This window comes from Solea solea, chromosome 10 (assembly GCF_958295425.1).
Source record: "Solea solea chromosome 10, fSolSol10.1, whole genome shotgun sequence".
In the NCBI taxonomy this organism is placed as follows: domain Eukaryota; kingdom Metazoa; phylum Chordata; class Actinopteri; order Pleuronectiformes; family Soleidae; genus Solea; species Solea solea.
The window spans coordinates 1586864-1604485 of record NC_081143.1 but is presented as its reverse complement, the minus strand read 5'-3'; the positions used below and the strand labels follow the sequence as shown (position 1 = coordinate 1604485).

Here is a 17622-nt window from a genome sequence, read left to right as displayed (position 1 = left end):
CGTGATATTATATCACATAAACGTGATATTATATTGTATAAACGTGATAATTATATCACATCAACGTGATACTATATTGTATAAACGTGATAATAATATCACAAAAACGTGATAGTATATTGTGTAAACGTGATGTTCAAAGAACTTTTCCAATAGGCATTTATATATTTTAGCAGTTTGGCTATAACATTTCATACTTTACAAAGTGACATTAATTATTCACAAATTGCACAGAAAGAACATTTCTGTGTTCATAAAAGTCAACACGAGTATTTATTCTTCTCTATTCCTGTCGCACACCGGGATAAAAGTCTCTTGTCAACAAGTGTCTATGAGATACGCGTGTGTAAATAGAGTTTCAATAAAAGAAGACGTTATCACGTTAGTAAACGTCATCACGTTTGAGACGCAGTCTCTTGAGAGCCAATCAGAGTGTCGGGTAGTGTGAGGGGGTGTTTCGTTGAGTAAAGGGGTGTTTCGTTGAGTAAAGGGGCGTTTCGTTGAGTGGTCTGCGGGTCTGCAGCTGGACCTACTTGGAAAAATGCCGAAAAGCAAGGGAAAAGAACGTGCAGAGATGTTCTCCGCAGCGGAGCAAACCCTCCTCATGGAGGTATATGAGGATTACAGCCACATAATCCCAAAGAAGGGCAATACCACGGCAATCAATAAAGCGAGGGATGTGGCGTGGCAGAATATTGCCGACAGGCTGAATGCGTAAGTGACAAAGAAAATGAAGTATTTCAGCATCATCATGTTATATAAATCCTCCATCAAAGGGACAAAATATATGGAGACAATAATCTACCAATTGATTTCTTTGTTTTAAACTAATCAATTATGTGGACCTATTAATGCAACCAAAGCCCTAAAATGAAAAGGAAAATCCCCAAAGAACAAAAAGACAGCCCTAATAAGTAACATTCATATGAACATAATTAAAATAGCATTATTGTTTCACTGCAATGTATGTGAAATTCTCCATATTTTATCATTTGTCAGCCCTAGTAGTAATGTTAGAAAGTGATATTCATCACATTTATCAACTGATTGTTATGCAAATCGATGGGATAGCTTTCATTTATTTCCTGCATGGCCAATTGTATAGAATTGATATCCTTTTCATTTAAGCCTGTCATTTTTACATGCTGTATTTGTGCTACTTCTGTATTTTGTCCCAGATGCTATATGTTGAATTGTTGTATTTTCATGTTATTTTATGTAAAGCACTTTGAATCACCTTGTGCTAAAATGTGCTATATAAAGTAGCCTTGCCTACATTTTTGATAATAATAGGCTACATTTAATCAAAGTATTTTACATGACTCATCACATTTATCATACAATTGATGGTAGATTATTACATGAAGAAATGCAATGTTGGTTATCATTCTATAGGAAATAATCATATGACAGATCTATTGATTATTTATCTAGAATCATTTAGCAAATCAAGCAATTCAATGGAGACGAGGACCCCTATTACAGTAAGTGAATGCAGGTGACAGCAAATCAATCATCTATCTCCTATCAATCGGAGGCCCTAACCCTTGTTACATCAAAAGAATGATGATCTCTTTAAATTTCCTTTTATTATATTTTTTTGCTAATTAGTTTAATTTTGTATCTATTTGTGTCTTATTTTTTTATTATATTTTATTTTGGTGATAATGTTCTTTCATGTATTTATATATAATATATAATTATTAGTATAAATAATTTCTTTAATAGATTTTATTATATATTTTATGTTTTACATATTATTTTATCATTCCATGACAGTTGTGTGTCTCTGTTTCTGTCTATTGGACATTCTTTGATCATAGATGGTGCTAAGCTTCACTTTTAGCCTGCTACAGACCAGGTTTGCCCGGCAGCATAAGTTACCATGGTTACTTGGCTGGCATTCACATTAGCCACCTTGGTGGAACAGGGTTGAGGCTCAGATTGATGGAACGGAAACCTGAGCCACAGTTATGGCTTAGCCATGGTTGAGGCTTAGCCAGAGTCATAGTTTCCATGGTTACTGAGATGGGGCTAATCTCAGCCTCTTTGATGGAACCGAACTCTCACTCATATTAGCCAGACTTGGCCATTTAAGCTTGGCTTTGCCTTTAGCCTGCCTCTAGGAACATAAACGACGCACTGGCAAATGACAACGGAACTGGGGACACTATATAGGGGAGAGGGATTCAAGGGCTGGTGGGAGTGATTACTAAAGGATCACCAGGTGACGTGCATGAGGGAATTTAGGGGAGATGTGTCAAAACAACTGAAGAAACCACACGACAGGAAGACATGACATTTACCAAAATAAAAGGGGAAGTGAAAATCAAACCCACACCAAAAGTGACATGAACTTAACGTGACTTTAAACCTAAACTAACACAATAACTAAACTAAGCAAACAAAAACACTAACAGACTTGATGCTTCGTGACACAGTGCTTGAGTGGTGGTGGTGCAAGGTCATGCATCAATTTGTACATCAAGCACGTCAGCAAAAAACAGAAAAGTGTTTAAGGTCAACAGGTTATGCTTTTTTATAATGGTACAGTGATGGTAGTGTCTTGGTTTTTTTATCGCTTTCACAGCCTGTTTGTAAAGTCTATACAAGGGTTTCAGTGTAGCCACACCTGCCTGGGACCAGCTTGTGGCGCAACATGACAGATGTGAGAGGATCATTGAATGCATAAACAATTTAGCAGCATGCTAAAAGGTAATTGATGCCTAATATGTCTAAAATTAATTAAACTAGCTCTAACATTTCTGGATACCATTTTTATATGCTTTTTAAAAGTCAATCAATGATTATGCAAAAATTTTAATCCCTTCTCCTTTGACAAAAATATCAGGTTGTTGCTGTGCATTTCTCTTGTTGGAGAAATACGTACCAACTGTTTTACTGACATTGAGAGTCAGACAGCTGCTAATTAGCCAGTCTGAGACTTTGTGTAGTACTGCAGTGAGTTAGGATGCAGCCTGATCTCTATCATTAGCATGTGTGTAGATAACTGTGTCGTCAGCATACATTTGTATATGCACTTCTGGGCAGGTCATTAATGTATAAGCTAAATAAAATTGGTCCTAAAATTGATCCCTGTGGGACTCCAAATGTGCTATTAGCAAAATAAGAGCATGCATCATTAATTCTGGTGCACTGCTTTCTTGAATCTAAATAAGATTCCATCCATGTTAGAGCTTTAAATGAAAAGTCAAACTTGGAAAATGACACCTCCATTATCAAGGCTGGATTTAATTTGTTCAATAAAATAGCAGTTTGCGGACTTCTGGTATGACCTCGAGCTGGTAAGTCACGCTCAACCCTGCTCCACCAACAATCCTTAAAATCCTGATATAAAATATAGAACTGCACCTAAATAGTGTAGGCGACTTTAGGTCTGGAAGCGGTGATGTCAAATCTTGGAAAATCGAGCAGAAGTCGAGGGAAAATACAGACGCAAGCGAAGTTAACTGACTTCAGGGCACAAAAAATGGAAAGTCAAGCTAGCAAAGAGGCTAACGTTAGCATGAAGACTCCTGAAGAAAACGACAGTGAGTTAACTGGAGCTAAAGCAGAGATACTGGCGGCGATACACTGCTTGAAGTCTGTGTTCTCGACCAGACTTGATGGGATCCTGCACGCCGTTGAAGAAAACAGAAAAGAACTGGCCGAGTGCACCGAAAGGATAAAGCAAGCTGAGGTACGTTTATCAACCGTGGAGGACGAACATGCCAAGCTACAAGAAACGGCTAAAGCACTGAAGAAAAGGAACACATTTCTGGAGGATAAAGTTGTAGATATGGAAATGACATCGCGCCTGAATAACCTGAGGCTGGTGAATTTGCCCGAGGGGGCCGAGGGCCCGGACACTTGCAACTAGCACTTGAAAGATATCCTCTACAAAAACCAACAGGTGCGCTTATACAACGACCTCGCCACCGAAGTGCACAAACAACGGAGACAGTACGACTCGGTACACCAGCAGCTGCGCAGCCTTGGACCTCAGACACGGCATAATACCCCCGGCCAAACTGGTGATAACTTACAAGGAACAAACACGCACATTTAACACTCCGACGGAGGTGCAGCACTTCATAAACAAGGTGAAAGAAGAAGCTGCAAGAGTACATTTTGAAGCCTGAGACAGAGGAAGCAACAGGTCTGTAAGCGGATTGTCACACAGGAAAATGGAATGTGCAACAATAGACTGTAAAAACTAAATAATTTGTGGTACTAAAACAGGGAACCAACGAAACGTGAAATCCTCTGTTTTTTGTTTTTTTTTGTTTTTGTTTTTGTTTGTTTTCTTAAAGTAAAATATTCTTTCTCAATATGGTAAAGTTAAAGGCATTAGTGTATCAGTATTTTGAATGTTGGTAGTTAATAATGTTTGCACAGGTTTATACAACATACTCCGGTCAGGGATGTTTGTTGTTACATAAAGGAGCATACACTGTTGAGCCATAAAAAGGCAGGTAAGTTTGAATGTTTTTGATTAAGCTGCTGCAGATGTAGGATGGTTTGTACACAGGCCGTGTAATAATAGAATAGAAATACTATCATTTTTGTTATTTCAATGGAGCTCAGCTCAAACATTGTCCTCTATCTTATTTTTCACTCTTTAGTAAATACGAAATAAGTTCATTTAGTAAATAATGGCATTAAAAGCTGCAACGATGTCAGTATTTTAACATTGGCGAATTATGAGCTTGCACTTGTACATTTTTCTCAGGAGTAACTATTCGGATTGAAGTAAAACGGAGCAGGTTGGCAAGGGCAGACTACACCTAATTTCCCATTTTTTTTTCTTTTTGTTTTAAACCGGTCCGAGAGAAGACTGAGTGGACTGATCCAGGGATCTGTTCACAACAGCAGCCGGAAGCAAATTTAGGGGGGCATCCCATTTAGTTGGGAGAATGGGGTTATTGTTTTTCTACTGTTCAGTGTGTTTAATCAATGTTCTAGGGTTTAAATGTGTTCATACTCTTAGATATGTAATTTTCATTAAGGGGGCCTCATGGTATATTATTTGGAATGTCTCAAAAAGTAGAACTTAAATGTACTTCCTGGAATTGCAGAGGTTTACAAAAAACTAAGAAAATCAAACAGGTTATGATTAAGTTGAAAGACACCAATTCAACAATAGTTTTTCTGCAGGAAACACACACCTTAAAAGAGGACATTATAAGAATTAGAAGGAGGTGGCAGGGGAACGTCTATGCAGCATCATTTACAACACAGGCAAGGGGAGTCGTGACACTAATCCACCAATCAGTGCCCTTTCAGGTTTCTAATGTAATCGAGGATAAACTTGGTAGGTATTTGGTCATCCAGGGATCGCTGCTCTCAGTAAACTTGAACTTGGTTAATATATATGGCCCCAACACAGATGAAGCCAGCTTTTTTACAAATGTATTTCTCACGCTTGCATCCCTCCCAGGAGAGTATATAATTGCTGGGGACTAGAATTGTACGCCAGACACAGTCAGGGACAGATCTACAGGTATTGATCAAACTCATAATAGATGTAGAACAACCATTCATCATTTCATTAAAGAGTTAAATCTGTTAGACATCTGGAGACACTTGAAACCTAATGATGTTGTCTACTCCTTTCACTCAAGTACTTATCAGACATACTCACGGATAGATTACTTTTAATCTCTGCATCATTGGTCTCTAAAATACAGGATTGTTCCTATGGTAGTATATTAATTTCAGATCACGGACTGTGCTGTATGATATACACAGATGGGAACCTTATTAGAGATCCACCCACATGGACTCTGAGTCAGAAATGGTTACAAGACGCTGATTTTGTGAAGTATGTGGGAACAGAAATAGATAATTATTTTAAAGATAATACAACACAAACAACAGCATGTGTCAAATGGGACGATCCCCAGGCCCAAAAGACATTTCTGGATAAGCTGGATATTCCAACTATTTCCAAAGAATATGCAGAGATGCTAGAGGCAGATCTTAAAGAAGAGGAAATAAGCATCGCTGTTGATGACATGAAGGCAGGAAAATCAGCAGGACCTGATGGAATCCCAATAGACTTGTATAAAAATAAGACAAAGTTACTTAAACCACTACTAGAAATGTTCTTGGAAACATTTTGTAATGGTAGTTTACCCAAATCAATGACTTGTGCATTAATAACTTTATTGCCAAAACCAGGGAAGCCCAACAATAGATGCGAAAATATGAGACCAATGAGTCTACTAAATTCTGACCTCAAAATTCTGTGTAAAATCTTAGCAAGACAGTTACAAGAAACATTACCCAGTGTAATACATAGAGATCAAAATGGGTTTGTCATTGGCCGCCAAGGGTTCCACAATGTTAGGAGGGTCCTTAATATTATGCAAAGCTTAAAGGACACTTCAAATATGGCCCTCCTATCTCTAGATGCCGAAGAGTCTTTTGATAAGGTGGAGTGGTCTTACCTTTTCAACACTCTGGAAAGATTTGGATATGGGAACAAATTTATAAAGTGGGTTCAACTACTTCCCTACAGCGGAAATATTAACGAACAAAAATATATCAAAAATGATCTCAATCAAGAGAGGATGTCAGGGCATCCTCTCTTGATTACTCTGGCGATTGAACGATTTGCTATAGCTGTACGTGTGCACACAGGAATAGTTGGAATAACAATTGGCCAGACAGAACATAAACTTTCTCTATATGCAGATGACGTTATCTTATTTCTCTCCCACCTTAACAAAACAATCCCTGCTCTTCTACAGTTAATAATTGGTGCCATCTCATGGTATACAATTAAGTCCTCAAAAATTGATGTCTAAGGATAGTTTAAGCAAAGGTGCTATTTCAGAGATGTATGATGTATTGATGTCTAACTCATCAGAAAATTCAGATTGTAAAAAAAACGTATGGAGTAAAGACCTGGGGAAAGAGATCTCTCCAGAGGACTGGGGATCAATCAGTCAACACGAGTTTGAGATTGTTACAGTATAAATGGACAATGAGAACTTATATCACACCAGTTAAATGAAATAAATATAACAGTAATATTCCTGATTTATGTACAAAATGTATGAGGGAAGAGGGGACGCTATGCCACTGTGTGTGTGACTGCAGTAAGGTCAAAGCTTTTTGGGAAGAAATTAAAAAAGCAATAGAAAAGATCTTGTGATAAGCCCAGTTTTCTTTATTTTAGGACTTTACCCCAAAAATCACAAAGAGTGAACAAACTATGATAGACTTGTGTCTTCTACATGCAAAAAAGAAGAAGAAGAAGTGCAGCATAGCAAGTGTCACTCATTGGGTCAGGCAAATGTTAATTACCTTTCCTTTGGAAAAAATAACATATATACAAAGAGGGAAACAAGAACTTTTTGAGAAGGTTTGGGGACCATGCGAGTGGTTTGTGAAAGGTGTGGAGTTAGTGGATGAAGAGGAGGTTTGAGTCCAGGTCAATGTAAACCTCTTAATGAGGCTAAAGAGCATATACATTGTGAAGATAATGTATATCTTCACAATGTATATGTGAAGATAGACTCAACAATTTGAGTCTATTCAAACTCAAACTGTTGAGTTTGAATATGAATCATGTGATATATGTCATGTGATATATGAATATCACATGACTCGGTATGTTCTGGTGCATCCTGGCTGTCACATGACTTGATCTTTTGGTGCATTTTGGCTATGACACGACTCGGGACTGTCCTCTAGCTCCTCTGAGTCGAGCAACTGGTTGAGGATATTTGTCACCTCGGCTGCTAACAACTGCAGCATTTTGTCTGTGATATAAGAAGGTTTCACTCTGAGTCCCAGCGCTGCTTCCAGGCCAAGGTGGAAAGCTGTGTCAAACGTGGCCAGGATATCCTCCACTGTCACGTATCTGTAATTATGGTTCTCGTTCCTTAAACCTGAGTGGGAAACAACCTGCGGCTTCACAACCTGAAAAACCGATGTGCTGATCACATCCACAATATTCTTGATGACGGAGGACAGCAAACGGCTGAACTCGGCTCTGGTGCGTCTGCCGTCCATCACCAACTCCCATAATTCCCACGAAGGGAGGGCCATATTAATGTACGAGCTAAAGAGTGAAGCCACACACTCAGATTTGAACAAGGGCATGTCACTGAACACCATGTCTCCCATTTGATCATCTGATGAAAGTGATTTTTTTTGTCAGAAGAAAGAGACAATGGGAGATCCCAACTCACCAACATAATGTGTGAGTGTATGAAGTTTCTTCAGTTTGGATTAACCCTCACACTCACATTGAATTAGTCTGTTGTTTTCAGTAGAAACAAATGTCTGCTACAGTCAAAGCATTTTCAAATGAGCTCACACAATGCCCAACAACTCTCTCTCTGCGTTTCTCAGTGTAGCAAACAGGAAGTATTTTGTTTTATGTCAAGACGACAGACGGAGGCAACGGCAACACTGAGCTCGCGTCAACGGGACAGGGTAATCAATTCTCGTCCCCTCCGTCAGGTGTGATAGTTTTACTTGGTGGAGCCTGTTTTCGGTTGAACGACGCAGCAAACAAACAATGTTACATTGTTTGTTTGCTGCGTCCTTTACAACGCGTATGCGAAATTTCTAAACTTCCAACGGCAGGACCGCAACGGATCGGTGGATAATCACATGAAGGCGGCGGAGATACCGCTCGAGTCGTTCTATAGACAGAACAGCATTAAAGCTCTGGAGAAGATCAGAGACAGAGGCAAGAATCATAGGTGCCGTGAAATTAAGCAGTTTCTGGACAGACATTGCTGCAACAGCTCGATCTTGCAGATACATGTTGCTCAACATCCGAAGGATACGGCCTCTTCTAACCCAGAAGGCGGCACAGGTTCTGGTCCAGGCTCTTGTCATCTCACGCTTGGATTACTGCAACTCCCTCCTGGCTGGTCTTCCTGCATGTGCCATACGACCTCTGCAACTCATCCAGAATGCAGCAGCTCGACTGGTCTTCAACTTACCAAAGTTCTCCCACACTACACCGCTCCTCCGCTCCCTTCACTGGCTTCCTGTAGCTGCTCGCATCCGCTTCAAGACTCTAGTGCTTGCGTTCCATGCTACAAACGGATCCGGTCCAGCCTACATCCAGGACATGATCAAAACCTACACCCCAGCCCGCCCACTCCACTCTGCATCGACAAACCGGCTCGCTGCCCCCTCACTGAGAGGATCGCAGAGGCACTCGCAGAACTCGAGACTGTTCACTGTCCTCGCTCCCAAATGGTGGAACGATCTCCCCATCGACATCCGGACAGCTGAAAGCCTCCACATCTTCCGACGCCGACTAAAAACACATTTCTTCCGACTCTACCTCGACTAAGAAGACAAAACCCCCCCCCAAAAAAACATAAACTTGTACATCGCACTTATGACTAGCACTTCATAGTTTGATCTACTTGAAGCTCTTACTTACTTCTAGCTCTTATTTGTACCCAAACGTTTAAATGCACTTTTGTAAGTCGCTTTGGATAAAAGTGTCTGCTAAATGACATGTAATGTAATGTAATGAACATCACAGTGATCCTCGTGACATCACTTTTCTTCCATAGCAAACAGCTCAGTCGATGTTGATGTCATGTTGTTTGGTGTTTTACAACAGTTGGTAATGTAGCTTCACTGCCCTCTTCTGGATGTAGTCCCCCATTACTTCTACTGAACCGGGATGATAACAAATATAATAGCTCTGAGGGTTTTACAAATATCAATCTTAAATCATATGACATTTATTCTCTATTGCAGTAAAACTTGGTGATAATTCATTAATGACATGCATGTAACAATTTATTGCATTATATGTGATATATATGAATTTTGATAAGGTGGAGTGGTCTTACCTTTTTAACACTCTGGAAAGACTTGGATATGGGAACAAATTTATAAAGTGGGTTCAACTACTTCCCTACGGCGGAAATATTAGCAGCATAAGTTACCATGGTTACATGGCTAGCATTCACATTAGCCACCTTGGTGGAACAGGGTTGAGGCTCAGATTGATGGAACGGAAACCTGAGCCACAGTTATGGCTTAGCCAGAGTCATAGTTTCCATGGTTACTGAGTTGGGGCTAATCTCAGCCTCTTTGACGGAACCGAACTCTCACTCATATTAGCCAGACTTGGCCATTTAAGCTTGGCTTTGCCTTTAGCCTGCTTGATGGAATACCCCCCAGTTTACCAGAAACTTAATCTATGGCTGTGCTGGTACTGGAAAGATCCTACACGCCCACACATAAGCACAGGGGTTATCGATCTTTCACTTATCAATAAACTTCAAAATATTAGTATATAAACTATAGTTTCTGGATAGACTGGCTTATCATTAGCAGCCATCCTGACCGCAAGGCCACGTTTACGTCGTTTACCCCCCTGGTTATCTCTGAGATTAGAGGTGAGGTTTTGGTTTCCAAATAACTGGCAGTCAAGAATAGCTACACAAACCTGTGTGTGTATGACGTAAATGCGTCCATGATTCCAACACACATTAAGACATGAGGTCAGAACGAAATTTCAGTCTCTCCAGAACCCGGTCAGCCCAACAATAAAAAAAAGAAAGAAGAAAATAACCAACAGTTTAAACTTAAAAAATATAAAATCTCAAAAAAAGATTTCAAACTTTAAAACCTCTGGAGGTAAGGTGCTGTCTGATTCCTGATTCCTGGTGTTGACAGTAACCACTTGTCAATATCAGTGCATGACACCAGGTTCAGGGTGTGTGAAGCACATCTCTGATTACAGTATCATCTTCATCACCATCATCATCATCATCAGAAACAACACTGGTCTGCAAGGCCTCACTGATGTCAGTAAACGTCACCTCATCCTCCTGGTCGTCCTGCTCCACTTGCTGATACATTTTGAAGGCCTTTACACAATTTGAGCCATTATCTGTGACTGTTGTGGTGATTTTGAATGATATCCCATGTGAGGAGTAGATATGATAAAGCTCTGTTGCAATTTGTATGTATGTATTCGTATGTATGGCGTCCCTTGAACCTCCTCCATGCCAGGGCTGCCTTACCTCGCTCCATGCTTTGTGGATTTATCCAATGCGCTGTTACGCCTAGAGAGCTCTTGTTACATGCAGTCCATCTGTCTGCTGTGGTAGACACATATTCTAACTTCTCAAACGTTTGTTTGAGCTCCACATTCATTTGTTTATATTGGGCGTCTATATAGTTAGAAAGCGTCTTTCTACGCGGTAGGGCTACCCCTCCTCTGACCGGTATTTTGGTAACTAGTGCCCTGAATGAGTCCGACTCAACCGTAGATAATGGCAGCATATCCTCCACAACATACCTGGCTAGTAGTTTGTTCAGTTCCGTCTGAGACAAAACGTGTGGTGGCGGGGCCTTACAATCAAGCTTCAGTTGCTTGGGTTTTGTGGCACTGTCTCCTTCTCCTTCGGCGGTCTTGGCCACTAATTTCGTGGAAGCATGCAGTGTTGAAAGATGTTTGAGTAAGTTTGAATTACTTGACACCGACGTGGATAGGAACTTTTGCCCAGGTCAAAATGTGCATTTTACGATGACATTCGTTGCTTTGATTTCCTGGAGGGAAAAGTAATGGCTATACTTCCATTTGGAGAAGGCTCCTTTTGGATTATTTGGGCTCGCCATACCTGTCTCTCGTTAACTGACTTGCTTGTGTTGTTTGTTGTGTGTCTGACTATGCATGCTTTCGAACACCCGCCCAACTCTACCTCTGATTGGCTTAGCATGAAATTTTACTCAACCCCAGCCAATCGTCAGCATTTATGCGCTTGACTCGTGCACTGCTCACTAACCAAGGAAGAATAGCAAAACAAAGTCTTTGCCTCTCGGCTCAGAGATCTAGTTGGTCTGATGAATGAAACAGCTTCATTTATAGTAATTTTGGCAGTAATGGTAACAGCATTATTAAGATGGTAAGAGTAATCAATAAGATTACTTGTTACTGAAAAAAATAATTATAAAATAAATATTATTTATAACACCGTTTTTCCCATCACTGCTGGCCAGTCAGCGGCCGGCAGTCTGACCAATTATTGCATAGTACCTACTACTAGCAAGCTTGGAACCTCGCCGGAGCAGGTATTAAAATAGTACCTGCTACCAGGTACTATGCTAATGGAACTCTACTTAAACCGTGGCATGGCGTGGCGAGGTGAGGTGAGGTGAGGCGAGTAGAGCCGGTAGAAATGCGCCATTACTGGCTGTATTTTCTACTTTTGACATTTCAATAAACTGGTATGTTAACCCTTAATTTCTAATATTGCCTTGTTAAGACTTTCGTTTTAAATAGTTAAAAATCTGTTATTGAATATTTATTTACTCTCTGATTTAACACTCATACCCTTCACCTCTGAGTTGAATAGAAAAGATTGAGTATCATTGTCCTGTAAACTGTTGACTTCAACCCAGGCATCAGGACTAATCGTCCATGTGGAAAAAGGTCACTGAGTGTTTTTTATAATATAAACCATCCGTGAACAAGACTGATGTCAGATTTCTTGACAATAGGATTTAAATCTTAAAGGGTTTACATTTCCAATGATTGGTTAACTTTAATTCCCACCAATATTTAAAAGTTCAGTTATTTGTTCTTTAAATGGAGTCAAATTAAATAAATATTTACTTTACTTTATTTTGAAAAACCTCTTCCTAACGCCAGAAAGACAGAATACCTTGGGGAGGGATTGTTACATGTTGGTACATATTTCCTCCCTTACAAAAAGATTGAGTTAATTTAGTTTAAGGTTAGTTTAAATGATTAATGCAGGATTACTTGTTACAGCGCAATTTGTGAACAGTTAAAGTAGTTAATGCCTTTGATTAACTTCTAGTAGTACTACTACTTCTACTAGTTTCAGGCCGAGTGTGTTTTCTGACCCCAAACTGCGCGCGCACATTTATGTGACGTAGCTCTCCAAAGGATCTAGAAAGTAGCCTGTCGGTAACAGACTCTCCCCCAGTTTAGTTTGGTGAAGAGCTTTGCTATGGCTCGCTAAATTGCTAACGTCTTCGCTGCTAAGGTTAGCTGTGGCTGCACTCGTGACTGGGTGCCTTGCATTGATGTGGTAGGCTAAACTTGAGCTGCTTCGGTGGTAAGCTAACTCCTTCTATCACTTTACCTTTATTAATGGTGCCGTCGGGGTGTTTTAGTCTGGCCTCGTGGGCGTAAAGTTACAGATTAAAAATGAGATTAACGCGATTAAAAACCATAGTGCACTAAATATGACTTTAATTAATTAATTGCAATTAATGCAATAATTTGACCCCCCTACTTAATATACGTTTCCTTTTCATACAGTTATTTACCCTCTTACATTCCAAACCAGACATCTAGAATACAATAGAATAGAAATACTTTATTCATCCCCAAGGGGACATTGTTTTAACACAGCCACAAAATAAAATCCAAAAAAAAATTAATCATAAAATGTACAGATGTACAAGAAAATAGTGCAATAATAAAAGAATGGCATAAAGGAGAGACTAATGTAGTCTGATTAATATTGATCTCATGAAGAGACATTGTGCAGTTATTACAGAGAGTTCTTGTAAGTCCTGACGGCTGATGGCAGGAATGACGTCCTGAATCTGTCCTGTGACAGCGGAGAATGTGCTCTCCTGAGCCTGGAGGATGTTCAGGGTTATCCACTTTGTTCAGTATCCACGGTGACCTGTTTGCAGCCAATGATGGATCAGTTTGTTGAGTTTGTTTGTTTCACCGGCTCCAATACTGCTCCCCCAGCACACCACAGCAAAGAACAGAGCACTGGCCACAACAGACAGTAAAAGAACTCCAACATGTCGCTGCATACATCAACGGATCGCATCACAAAGGATCGCAGCCTGCTCCCTGTACGCAGCGCTGGCGTTAGCCTTCCAGTCCAGTGTGTTGTTCAGCGTCACACCATCTCTGTGTCCTCCCCCAGCACCCTCGGCGGTTGTGGAGCTGTCCTGTTCCTCCTGAAGTCCACCACCATTTCCTTGGTCTTGGTCACATTCAGAATCAGGTGGTTCTCACTGGCCCACTTCACAAAGTCAGTGGAGAACTTGCAGGTGGCCGAGGTGTATATGGTGAACAGGAAGGGGGACAGCACAGGTCCCTATAGCTTGCAACAAATAATAAAACAGGCCTTAGCACCAACACAATGTTTCCATGTGTTCTCTGTATGAGTCTGATCTACTTTGTGTTCGTGGAGATCAGGACGTGTGGCCTCAGGGTGTAAAATCTCCAAACAACTCTTTCTTATGGACCAATCACTGTCTGCAGGATTTTGGACAGTGGGAGGAGCCTGGGAACTGTTGGCCATGAGTGTAGTCACTATGGAAACCGTAGCCTGGGTTTGCCCCAGCATGTCCTGAACAGAAAGAGGAAAAGTTTGTCAAGTGGAGAAGGTCTAGGACTTACTGTTGCCGACTAAATCCTTCTCCAGTAACAACAGTACCTGTGAAGTCGGGCTTGAATCCTGGGGGTGGAGGTCCTGCGGTGGAGCCATGGTGATTGCCTCCAGGGTAACCAGTCTGTCCTCCGTCCTGCCCCCACTGGGCCATGTTTCCACTGAGGAACAGCTTATAGACGCAATAGGCTACGAGCAGAAGCACGCCGACCACCAGCAGGCCTCCTAAATCCCCACTGTGAGACGGGTGCGAGCTGTGATGACTGTGCTGCTGCTGCTGCTCCTGGTGATTGTTTCCTGAGAAACCGCTGAAGAAGCTGGAGGCAAAGCCCCCGAGATCTGAGACAGGCAGACAGAGAAAGATACTTTCTAAATATGTCCCCTATGTTTGATGAAAAAGATGAAGCCTCATTAATCTGACATCCAACCTCCAAATCCCTTGACTCCTCCTTGGGAGCCCCATCTGTTTCCCTGTGTCCTCCTCCATCGGTCTGTTAAGGTCAGCCTTCACTACCACACCCCAATTCTTTGGATCAATTCACAACGGTTCGAGTGATGAAACTTAAACATAAAGAACAGTTGAACTATCTGTCACACGTAATGGTATTCAGCACTGGTCTGCTCAGAACAACAACAAAGTGAGATTTACACAGAAATCTATATGTGCATGACCTCCTCCTATTGTCATTCTAACAGTTGTTATCAATATTAATCAAAATTAGACTAGAAGTATGCAACTAAACAAGTTAATTTAGATAAAAACAACAATCATCATGTGAGTTCATCAGGAAAGGTACAGATGAGGCTACATCTAATACGTCTTCAGTCAGTTCCAGGGAGTACTCCAGTCCACAGGAGCCCTTCAGGATGTAGGCATCATTGGGGTGGTTGTAGCCCTCACAGCTCACCTTGATGCGACCAAAACCGTACAAGTTGCCCATAACTGTCTTTCACTCCCACTGTCAAAGGAAATATGTACATGTACATGTCTCCCAATCCCTCTATCAATGACATCAAAGTGTCTGCGGTACCCTTTATCTAACTAACGTCAAAGGTCCACAAAGCCACGTTCCTTGTGGAACGAGGCGACAGGCTACTAGATGTGACTTGTAGTTCCCGAGCTTCTCGTAGTTCCCGAGCTGGGAGAAGCTCCTCCCACACTGGTCACAGCAGTATGGCTTCTCTTTGGTGTGGACCCGCATGTGTATCTTGTATATACTGAAATACGTGAAAGTCTTTTCTAACTGGACACACTGGTACGGTCCATTGTGGTCACGCAGGTGTTTTCTGTAGGAGCTCTGCTCGCTGAAATCCTCCCCGCACTGGTCACAGCGGTACGCCGTCTCTTCCGGGTGAGTATACGGGTGAAGATTGTACAGTTGGCTGAAACTGCTGCCACACAGCTCGCAGTGATGGAGTTTCTCTGCGTCGTGGGTGACTTTGTGTCTTCTCATACTGCAAATCCAACGGAAACATTTCCCACAGCTCTGACACTGATGGGGTCTACTTTCTTCTTTGTCCTCCTGTTTCAACTGAGGAGAACTCCAAGGCAAGTGGAGTCAGAGTGGCAGTCAACATATTCTAAAGATATTAAAGACTTAAGAAGGTGTAGATTTTATTTGGTGTCCAATTTTCCTTTGTGTCTCTGTTGGTAGTCAATGACTAATGTGCCTAATATGTCCCCTTTAAAATGAAAAAGTGAGAAAAAGGCATGAGTTCCTATTGCTTATTATGACTCATGATTAACTGACAGTTGGCTGTTAACTTGTTTAAATATTGGTTAAGGATAGTAATATGGCTGTTTAGACATAAGGCTGGGATTTAGCGCCCTCTGTTGCCACTGAGGAAACAACATCATCCATATGCATCATTTTCTTTCCAAGTCTTTCTGTACAGTGCTCACCTCTTCAGAAGAATTCATTTCATTTCTTTATCAGTCAACGTGCTCCACATCTTCTCCTCAGCAGGTGTGAGCTCTGAAAGGATTGTTGCTACAACAGTGATGGTGTAAATACAGACATGGAACGGTCACTGTCCCATATCTCAGTGTGGTGCTGCCACACCAGTGAATTGAAAACTGAATGTTTATCATGTTAGCTGGAGATGACAGACGAACTGAGGGACGTGGTTCATTTACAGGATTTGAACACGAGTTCTACCTCAAGCTCAGGTCGACATGAGGAGAGATTGTGCTGTTATTAAACACTATGGATGAAAGTAGTCTGAACAGCCGGAGATGGCGTCAAATCTCAATGATCGGGTTCACAACCTATGGCAACAGGTCAGGGACCCACTTCTGCCAAGGACCTATTCATCTCAAATATACAGTATGTACTATACTGTATATTGTTCGAACAATAAACCATTGTATATTATAGAAAGAGACAAAGATCAGCGACAGCATTTTACGGGACGAGATGAGAATTATTATTGTCTTTGAAATTGCTTGAAATGGGTGTAGGTGGTGGGGTGGTGTTGTCAACAAGTATCGGACTGATAGTGGTCGATATTCCAGGTTTCCAGGCAAATATATCTCTGTCCTTCCAAACTGTTAAAACTAAGAGCAACTGATTTTTCCCGCATTGTCAATTTTAGCCATTTTATATTAAAAACCGGTTTACAGGTGTACCTAATAAAGTGGCCAGTGATTGTACACGTAGACGCCGAATCGGCTCCATTCTAGCATCACAAGCTAACAGGGCTAACACGGATTAGTGCCAGAAGTCTGACTAAATACGCAACACTTACACGGTCGAGTTAATTAGTAAACCGGTTAGTTAGCGAGATACTAAGTTACTAAATTGTCCTGGGGCTTCACGTCCATCAATACACGCTAAGAAAACAGAATGGAGCCTCTGCTAGCAGCGGTGTTGCTACGCTAATGTCGCCATTTTGGAAAGTGACGCGACGATGACGTCATAGCTGGAGAGAGCTAGTTTTATTTTAAAGGTGATTATTTTATACGGGAAATGTTATATAAATGCACGTAAATGGGTGAAAATAGTTCAACAGTTAGAAACCTAACATGTTTTGTTAACATAATTGACCAAAAGGTATCAAGATTACAAACAAACAACCTTTTTTAAATGACATTTATGACCTACAATGGCAATAATTTTCATTTATTTTGTACGAATGCCACCGTCTGTACCCCCTGGTGATTTCTTTTGAAAATCCGATTTAAAAAACAATTTGAGAATGAAAATATGAAGAACTTTTGGGCCAGAAAACA

At 40.9% G+C, this 17622-nt stretch overlaps 1 protein-coding gene across 1 annotated transcript; it reads right to left on the bottom strand.

The window, feature by feature from the left end:
* Positions 1 to 13337: 13337 nt before the first annotated feature.
* On the bottom strand, positions 13338 to 15344 carry LOC131466707 (store-operated calcium entry-associated regulatory factor-like). The gene is made up of 4 exons (XM_058640134.1): positions 15151 to 15344; positions 14819 to 14881; positions 14439 to 14729; positions 13338 to 14351 (listed from the first exon to the last, which is right to left on the bottom strand). Exons 1-4 carry the CDS (start codon positions 15329 to 15331, stop codon positions 14251 to 14253), a joined length of 636 nt encoding a protein of 211 aa, XP_058496117.1. The 5' UTR covers positions 15332 to 15344; the 3' UTR covers positions 13338 to 14250.
* Between the last annotated feature and the right edge of the window lie 2278 nt (positions 15345 to 17622).